Source organism: Cariama cristata, unplaced genomic scaffold (assembly GCF_000690535.1).
Source record: "Cariama cristata isolate BGI_N322 unplaced genomic scaffold, ASM69053v1 scaffold26403, whole genome shotgun sequence".
NCBI classification, from domain to species: Eukaryota; Metazoa; Chordata; class Aves; order Cariamiformes; family Cariamidae; genus Cariama; species Cariama cristata.
In genome coordinates this window covers 20,980-30,670 of record NW_009608253.1, presented here as the reverse complement: position 1 = coordinate 30,670, position 9,691 = coordinate 20,980, and the positions used below count along the sequence as shown (strand labels likewise).

Below are 9,691 nucleotides of genomic sequence, written 5' to 3'. Positions count from 1 at the left end.
AGGCAGCAGGTAGGTGAGCGTGTGTAGCCCCACGTTATCCTTACCGAGCTCGGGGAAAACAGGCACCCAAGTATTCGGGTTTCGTGGGGTTTTCTGTTTGTTTGTTTGGGGTTTTTAAGAGAAAGAGAGAGAGAGAGATTAACTAAAACCACGGTGAAAACTAGGTGACATCACAGGGCAGTTCCCACCCTACTGACAGCTGATGTAAAGGACATGGCACTTGACAAACGCTCTGTGATTATTTTGTTCCTGGGTCGTCGGGTACAAATGTACTAATTAACTCGCACTAATTAGCACACCTATAACCGAAATTTAAAGGTTGTGGTGCAGATAAGGTTCATTATCTGTGAAAGCCTTCGGGTGGCCGTGACTGGCCAGCGCCTCTGTAGCCACCCCTCAGTCCTGGCGCCCCTGCAGCAGGGAGCTGAGAGGGGTCTCACAGAGGCGGGAAAATCTCACCCTCGCCAGCCACCTGAGAAGAAGCAGAGCAGGGGGAGGAACGACTCAGGGGCGCTTTTAATGGTGGGCTGGGTGCAACGGGGAGGCCGCGGGGCTGGAGTATAAAGCGTGAGGAGAAAGGCGAGCCTTGCTGGTATCTTCTCGTACCGCAGCGGCGCGGGCTCTCCCGTTCGGCGAAGCCGTTCTCCTCGCCCTAGGGCTCGCTCTCCCGAGGCCGCAGCGCGGGGGAGGCAGCGTGGCAGCGGTTGGTAAAGGCGGGTAGTTCAAATCCAAGCGAGGGAAAGCAGCGGTAGCTGCTTGAGAGGAGTTGGTGTGGGTGGAGAGAAGCGAAGCGGCTCCTCACTAAGGGCAACGGGCCCCAGAGCCCGGGCGGCGAGCTGCTGAGGCGGCAGGATTCCCGTTCTCCCCAGCCAGCCGGGCGGGGCGTTCCTCGCCTTCTCAGGGAGCTCCGCCGGCGGCCCCAGCAGCACTCGGTGGTGGGGGACCCCTGGGCTGTATTTCCTATGCCCAGCCACTTGCCAGATGAGAGGGTGAAGCTGTTGTTTTGCTCGTGTCCGGCATCCCAGGTGACTGAGAGACCCTCGGGTGCCGGTCCCTAGGTAGCTGTCAACTATCTTAATCGCTGAGTAATTAGATATTGTGGTGAACGCATATATAGACGAACTGAAAACTGTGTCTCAGCTGGGTAATGTTTCTTTTACACCTCTCTCTTCTCTCAGCACCCTTTCTCGCTTTAGGTTATCAGCAGTGGTAAACAGTACTTTAAATACAGCACCTTTGCTTTGGAAGATCTCGAGTTGCTTCACAAATTAGGGTAAGTGACTCTCATCTTACAGGTAGGACTTAGCTATGCTATCTTCAGTGTTAATACCTTTGAAGGTATTAATGACTTCTCTGTTTTTTAGATCTGGGTGCTCAAAGAGCAGAGTCTTCAGTCAGTTTTACTGCAGATATGATATCTGCTTAAATAACAGAAAATATTCTTGTATCACCGAAATTTTGCCTTTATCTGTTTTGTTAACTATGGTGAACGGTGAGAAACAAGGACAGAAAACATCTTGTTTGAGGCATAAATGTTTAGTGTGCGTTACTGGGGAATCCGAAATTTTGCCTTTATCTGTTTTGTTAACGATGGTGAACGGTCAGAAACAAGGACAGAAACCATCTTGTTTGAGGCATAAATGTTTAGTATGCATTACTGGGGAATGTAAATTAGTATCAGGAACAGGTGTGACTCCATCCTACAACTCATGTCTAAGTTATAGGCACCATTTACGTTGCCTTCTAGTAACCAACATTTTTGTCCTATTTAGGACACTTTGTAACCTTGTCAGAAATTATTCCTTGTCTAGATATCTGAATCCTGTTCTTAATTTAGCTTGGGTCTCTGAATATGAAATATTTTGTTCCATAAACTGCCAGAAAATTTGCAGTTGACTTGTAGCTCAATTTGAGAGCTACAAAATTAGTAATAGATATGAGAAATGTATAAAGCACAAGAATCTAGACTTAGCAGATATGGATTTTACTCCTTCCTCTGTAACTGACTTGCTGTGTGACCAGTCTTTTCTTCCCTGCACATCTGTTTTATGATGCCTTAAAAAAGGTTAACAGTACTTTCAGAAATTGCTTCAAGATCCCCAAATGAAAAGGGCTTGATGTTATGTACCAAATCTAGTAGATGAAACTTTTCTCCTGATAAAAATGGAAGTGCTTATAAAACACCAGACAAGTCAGAAGAGGTTTTATTAGGCATCTATTATGAATGTAAGTAGCATCTCGTTCCATTATGAGAGATGTTCAGCACCTTCTGCACTGTATTTGTCAAATCAGACCTTGTGTTAAATGAAATCTTAATTTGTACAAGTAATAAATTTTGAAAACCCTGAGGTCTATACTGAGATTTGCTGTAAAGAAGTATAATGGACATTGTTCGCTCAGTGTCTGTGCTGCAGTGCCCTCCCGCTCATTTTTTCAAAGGTGTTCTCTCAAAATCAGTTTAGTAAGCTCACGGGCTCCTCCTGCTGGACCATAGCATATTTACAGCATAGTTTTGGCTTTTACTTGAGTTACCAACATTCCATTAACTCTGCTGTTCTGGTCTTCCCTACAGCTGCAAATACTTGTTTTTCTGTGGTTTTATGTTACTTGAAACACAAGTTTGCTTGAATTCTTTTATACTGTAATATTTTAAATTTGTTCTACTCTCAGTTGTTCATAACAAAAAATAATTTCTCCCATGGAATGTCTGAGAAATGAAACTGTAAGCATGAGTTTTCCGTTTGTTGTTTCTTCAGCATGCTGCCTGAACATTAAGTTTCTAAACCTGCAGGCCTGTGCACTTTTTTTAAAATGTGTGGTTAGTTTGACTGTGTTTAAGGAAAATTAATATTTTTAAAGGTAGGTGTGTAGGTAAGTAATTTTTTTTTTTTTTCAGGTGGGATCGAGATTTTTGAGTAGCTGTCTCTAAATAGTATTCAAAGTTTCAATCTCTGTCCGTCAGTATTTTTGGTAGGAATATCTCCTGGTAACGTTTGCTAACTAACTGCAGTTCACCAAAATTCAGCACAGAAAATGAAATCTCTATTCTTTTTGCAGATTACACAAAGATAGTGCCCTATTGTTACTACAGGTTTCTTACAGGTCTTCCTCCTTTAACAAAAAGAAAAGCTATGCTTATGTGGTCCTGTGTTCTTCAACTGAAGAGCAGCAGTGCACTACGCAGAGATTCTTCATACCTTTTTCCTATCTTTTTAAAGTTATTTTCTAGTTCATAACACAGCGTTTTCAGCCTATTGCCTAGAATGTTGAAAAGTGGTGCGGATGAAACACTAGAGACTGGTTGGAGTTGGTCCTGCACTGTCAAGGAAGTTATCCCTAATTCATGTAATAACTATCTTAAAGCTATGCCCTCGTATTTCCTATTTGCATTGTCACTTATTTCACCAAGTAGAAACAGGGAATGAGGAAAAAGCAGTGTGGGAAAACAAATGTGAAAGTAGGGTACTTGTAGAGGTAAACGGGAGAGGGAAAAGAAGCAGGCCAGGCTTCAGAGTTTGTTGTCTTCCTGGAATTATTTTCACATACCTTTATTTCCTGGAAGAATTTTTCTCGATTATGTGGATGGATATTTTTTGTTGTTGTTGTGTTTGAAATATGTCTGATTTCATACTGATACTAGCATGATTCTAATAGGCCTTTATGCCGTGTTCTAACAGTCTGCTGTTTAATATCCTGTTCCTTTTGAACTTCTACATGTTGCTGTCCTTTCACAGTAGGAAACAAAACAAAGCACTTTCTATTTTGGAATGATCTCATAAAGTACCTTCAGTATGGGTCAAAAAATATTAATTAAATCACCCAAGATCATCAAAGCATAGTTCCCTCTCTTTCCCCCCTGTAATTTGGGTTCTGATTGCTTGTATGTGGTAGCTCAGGGCTTAACTAACTCAGGACTGTTGGGATATTAGCAATGCCTTAGTATTTGCTGTTTAAGCCACCTTTAAAGATTCATATTTTGGTCTGTTCTGAAAATTCAATCTCTACTGCCAGGCTTTGTGTTCCGAAATACCAGTTTTAGAGGCCAGTAACATACTCCAGTAAAAAGTGCTGACTCAAACTTTGAAAGTCTTGCAATGTTGATGTGAACTACTACGGTTTTGGTGAGAACAGCCCTCATACTGGCATTATTCATAACATCTTTTATATAGTTACTGTGTCTTGTGTGTAGAAAGCAGTGACCTATTGCCACTCTGGTTAGAGTGGAGAAACTCTGCCATGTAGAATGGCAAAAAAGTAAGTCTGTGCTCTTAGATCTCTTATTTAAATGGGTGCATCAGCCACTTGTAACTTTTCTACGAAAACATATAATAGCATTTAAAAGCTTTTATACTTACTAAGTTTACATGAATCTTTCTACGTATATGGTGAGGGGATGTATAGTCAGTCCATCACTTTCTTTAAAGTGTAAAGCTTCAGAACACTCAGTTTAGCCACAGAGCTGTGCAAAAGCAGAGAGTTTCTTTACAAAATAACATTTAAATGTTAAGGCAGATAAGAATGCGCTGTTCAGTTTGTAACTAGAGGTCAAATTTTATTCCCTTCAGGAACTGTAGGGATCTAAATAATAGGAAAATGTGTGGACTTGTGGCTTCATGATTAATTCTCTCATTTTTCTTAAGGAGAAGATGCCTTTTGTCTAAACTCATCTATTACCAGAGCTTCTGCTAGTTCTTGAGAACTGAACTGTTAGTGGTTGGATGAACCAATAACACAGTGCTAACAAAAATCTTGGTCCATTGGAACCAGAGGGAGTTTTGTCACTGATTTCAGCACAAATGAGACTCTAGTTGCTGTGTCACTTATTTGAAGTGTTTTTCGTTGGATGAGGATTGGCAGATCAACTAGCTAACTGGATATATGTTTTAATTTGCGTCATGGTATACTATGCATTTTAATCACTCATTCTAACCAACTGCTTGATTGTGGTTTATCTTTGTGTACATGTATAAGCACTGTTTATACTAAGACTAAGGAAAATACTTTAGTCATGGCTGCCAGCTTGATAGCCTTACACAAGACTTTCTCACTAATCTGAGGATGTTTTGGTGACGACTTTTATTGTTTGTTTCAGAAATAACGCTGGTATCTTCATTTACAAAGTCAAAGTGCCAAGCAGAAGATGTCAGACAGTCATTCAGTAATGTTCAGTATTCTTAAAAGAAACAGATTAACATCTCCCAGCAGCAGTTTTAAATACTCCAATTTTAAAGACACATGTTGCACTTCAGTATTTCTGGACAGCAGATGCAATGAGTCAGTAAAAGATCCTGATGTAGAACATAAGGAAGCACTGAGTGTAACAAGTTTATCATTGCTACAAGAGCATTCTGAGCACATTCATCTAAATGCCCTCTTTCCTGAGTCGTCATCTATTGAAAATGAAATTAATTCCATCTCCTTATCAGAAAGAAGAGAAGCAAATAGAAGTGCAGATTTTTTTGAAACTCCTAAAGTGAGCAGAAAAGGCTCCTCACTACGCAGGAGGCTGCTTTTATCTAAGACTGTTCCAGCTGTCACAACTGTAGGATGCTGTGACAGACAAGCTAGTTCTTCAGGAAGCAGCAGGAAAAAAATATTATCTTGTGTTTTGAGCTCTGAAGAAAAACTTTCACAGACCGCTTCAGATTCTCCAAAAGATAAAAGTTACAAACCTCTGACAACTAGCAGTTCAAAAATTGAGGACTCTAATCCTGATTGCCCAAAACGGAGACTTTCCTTTTCACAACAAAGGACTTCTACGCTAGATGAGTCCAAATGTAAGGACCCCTTATTGCTAGAACCAGAATGTTTATCTCCGATTCAGTGTAAGGATGTTATTGTTAGTAATGCTAATGATTTCAATGAAAGTGTCCTTATGAGTGTTAGTGACGGGTTGCTTAGGACTCCTGCTTACAGTGTGTTACCTGAGGCCAATGAGGGTAAGTTCCTGACTTCTATCAACAGTCTTGTAGAGAACTTTAACTTTGAACTATGTGATATAAACTTCCCCCCTGTTAAGCCAGCAAATTACCCGGATCTTTCAACACCTGAGGATAGTGGATATAATTCACTTCATTTGGACAAATCAGGAGACTCATTGTCTGATCATGAGGGATCTTTCCAAGAGTTCTTCCAAAAAGGTTCCAAAATTCTGGATAGTAGAAGAAAGACAAGAAAACTTGAACGAGTTAGAAGGTTATCCACTCTTCGGGAACAGGGCTCACAGTCAGAGACAGAAGATCATTATGGCAGTCCTTCTACTTCAGCATGTATGTTAACAGAAGAAAGAAACTTTGTCAGTGAAGACCATGCATCAGTTTTAGAACAGCCTAGTGGAGACCTAGTTGTAAGTCACAGAGATCTTTCAAGAACTCCAGCTCTGAAAATAGTTCATGAAATTTGCTTGCAAAGACAAAGATCAGACCAAAATAAAATAACAGAGAATATTGATGGAACAGAAATATTTGCATTAGAACATGTTCTTGCTGGACTTATTGGCAAGAAAATGGGCCTTGAAAAATTAGATATTTTAACAGAATTAAAATGCAGAAATTTAAAACATGTTCTTGCTATAGTTTTAGATGCTTTGACAGTGGAAAGTCTATGCATGTAAGTACTGCTGCTTGCTTTTTTTTTTTTTTCCTTCCCCAGAAAAGGGGAAAATATGAGTTTCTGCAAATAAATTGTAATAACTTCTGGAATAGTGGGTGTTGTCTATAGAATCTTTTTGTTTCTGAGGAGATTAAAAGGTTTTGTCACCATTAACCAAGTGGCTCTTTCTGTGTAGTTCTAAAAATATGTTGTACGGGGGAATTAAAAACCAAACCAAACAAAACCTAAAAAGCCAAACATAGGAATTAGTAAACTTAAAACTAAATCACAGTACTTGCAAATTTAAAAATATATTTAAAATTTCTTTAAGCCTAGAAAGTAATTTCTTCTCATTACATGTTTCCTAATAATGCATAGTACTCAAAACACATTTTCTAGATTTTTTTCTTGTGTATTTAATTTCCTCAGTTATTTCTAAGCATGAAGATGCTGAAATAATTTTGCTTCATGAGTAATGTTCTAGATTAATTTTTAATCAATAGAAACTGTCACTTATTTCAAAGAAATCAAAAGTGCCATGTGTGTTGTTATTTAGAAAGGGAATGGGAGAATAGGTGGAAGTACAGGGGCATGGATGTTTTCAGAACACTTAACACACAAGAATGTGACTTTAGAAACAAACTTGGTAAGTGGCTTATGTGGAAGGAAGAATTTTATTTAATTTTGTAAGTAAGTCAAAGATATTTATCTGTGCTATTTATACTGCAATTGATCTCTAGACTGTTCTATTATTCTATACAGTGGTGTGTAAGTACATGAGATCTGTGTTTCGTAACATGGTGAACTGGTATATAGCAGTAGTCTGTAAAATGACAAATAGTATATGGAATCATGCAAAAATCTTTAAAAGGTAGTCTTACTATCACGACTTCTGTACTTGGCAAAAATGTGGAAGTGGATAATTTTTTTCATTAATTTGTTCCAGCATTTGGAACGTAAGCAAAAACTGGCGTGAAATCATTGTACAAGATAAAAGTGCAGATAAGAGGAGAAAATTGTACATAAAACACCTCAAAGAAGAAGCTGGGGTAAGGTTTGCCTCAAAGGTAAAATTTTTTTTCAAGTGTGAAAGAAGACAGGTCAGAGGAAAGAGGAAACATCTTGTAAGGCTACAGGAAGGTAGCTGACAGAGACAGTTCCAACATGAGTATGTGAAGGATTCTAACAGGAGAATGTAATAGCTTTTATTGTTTTTCAGATGTCCACAGTTTGAGTAATAGTCCTGCAACCATGTGAGACTTTTTTTTTTTCTCCTCCCCTGAGAATACTGTAGGATCTCTTCCTCAACTGATTCTAGCTTTAGAGCTTAAACCCTGCTCATACCTTTGTGCCATGCTGTTCCTCATTTTCCATTTCGCTCTAGTCTGCAGTGCTGTAGGACCCACTAGACTAGTTCCTGATTATTTTCAGGTCTGGTTGTAGATAAGCTTCTTCATGGTGTACTTGTGAACATCAGAAGGACATATAGAAGTTTTTTAATGAGTATCTAGAAAACTAAGCATATTAATAGCAGTATAACTTTTTCAGATCCTCTAAGTGTGTACACACTTCAGTGTAACTTCGCTTTAATTGTGACAAAACTTACGTTTGATACTTCAGTGCTTACTATTGAGATGTGTCCTAATTCAGAAACATGAGGATCAGTAAAGAGTGCTAAAAGACAGTTGCTTTTTTACCCTGCTCATGGGACTTTTTTTTTAATGGTTCCTGTCTCTCATTCCTCTACTAAATATAAACATTTAATGGGAAATACCTGCACTATACATAATTTCCTTTTCTAGTGTGTTGTTGCAGAGGGAAAACAAACAAACAAACAAAAAAAGGCAAAAAGCCCAGATGCAAATCCCAAATGAAATAAAACCCTAATTTTCTTCCTTTTGTGTTTTTTTTTTCTTTTCTTTATAATTATAAACTTTAACAGGAATATTTCTTGAAAGCTGAAGATGCTGCCACAAGACTTAATGTTCTCAACAGATCTGCTCTAAGGCCTGTTCAGGCTCAAGCCAGGACTCCTGTAGTACGAACACCACCTTCATATACTGAACTTACACCCAGGAGATGCAGTTCTGTTCCCCATTCAACTAGTAGACAGGAAGAATACATAAAAGTAGGTATCTAAGAAACTCTTTTAGTTTTTAGAAAATTTTCATTTACAAGAACTAAGTAGCTCTTCTCTCCCTCCTCTTGCTACAGGTTGCTAAAACTCTGTTCACTGATGAAGCTCTAAAACCCTGTCCAAGATGTCGATATCCTGCCAAATATCAATTGGTAAAGAAACGGGGACTATGTAGCAGAGAGGCATGTGCATTTGAGTTCTGTATTTTATGTCTGCATGCTTTCCATGGGTCAAAAGAATGTAATAGTTTATCTGCAAAACGGAAGAACAAAAAAGATGCTCCTCCAGGAAGTGCCCAAAGCAAAAGAAATTTAAAAAGACTCTAAATTTGTAAAGCATGTAGGTCCCTACATTTAATTCCTTTTCCCCTTCTCCTAAATTCCTAATCTTGTTCATATTCTTCCTAAATACATGCATTTTGAAAATCTCATTCAATGTGTTTTTGCTGACTTACCAAGGTAACTTCTCATGTATATATCATTATCAATTTAGTATATTTTTGTGAAAATAGTGAACATTTTAAAACAAGACATAAAATGTTTTATCTGTTGTGTAGTAGCTAGGCACTTACTAACATCTTAATTTTTTAATAAAGTATCTTAAATGTAGTCTTCTATATCTGGTTTACAGCACCTCAAAGATGTTTAAAAATGTGATTCTTGTCTTAATGACAAATTAAAGAAAATAATTTTGAAAAATTTTAAATGGAATTTATTTATTGTTCAATTTAAATTAAATGTTTTAAAAGTGTGTTAAAGTGGGGCACTACGTACATATGCAAAAAATACCTCTACCTATATAAATGATGATACCTCAAAAGCAATATATTAGTTGTCTGAATTTTATATCAGAATAATTATTTTGTTGTTCTTTTTGCGTCTGTAATGCAAGTCAATAGAATAGTACTTTCTAAACCATGCTGATGCTGTGTGGGTATTCTGTTGCGCTGGTTTTTTAGAGTTT

At 38.2% G+C, this 9,691-nt stretch overlaps 1 protein-coding gene across 1 annotated transcript; it reads left to right on the top strand.

Annotated features, from left to right (window-relative positions):
* Positions 1–5,140: 5,140 nt before the first annotated feature.
* FBXO43 (F-box protein 43) lies at positions 5,141–9,054 on the top strand. The gene is made up of 4 exons (XM_009697072.1): positions 5,141–6,609; positions 7,538–7,640; positions 8,534–8,719; positions 8,806–9,054. The coding sequence occupies exons 1-4, from the start codon at positions 5,141–5,143 to the stop codon at positions 9,052–9,054; spliced, it is 2,007 nt and encodes a 668-aa protein (XP_009695374.1).
* Positions 9,055–9,691: the final 637 nt, after the last annotated feature.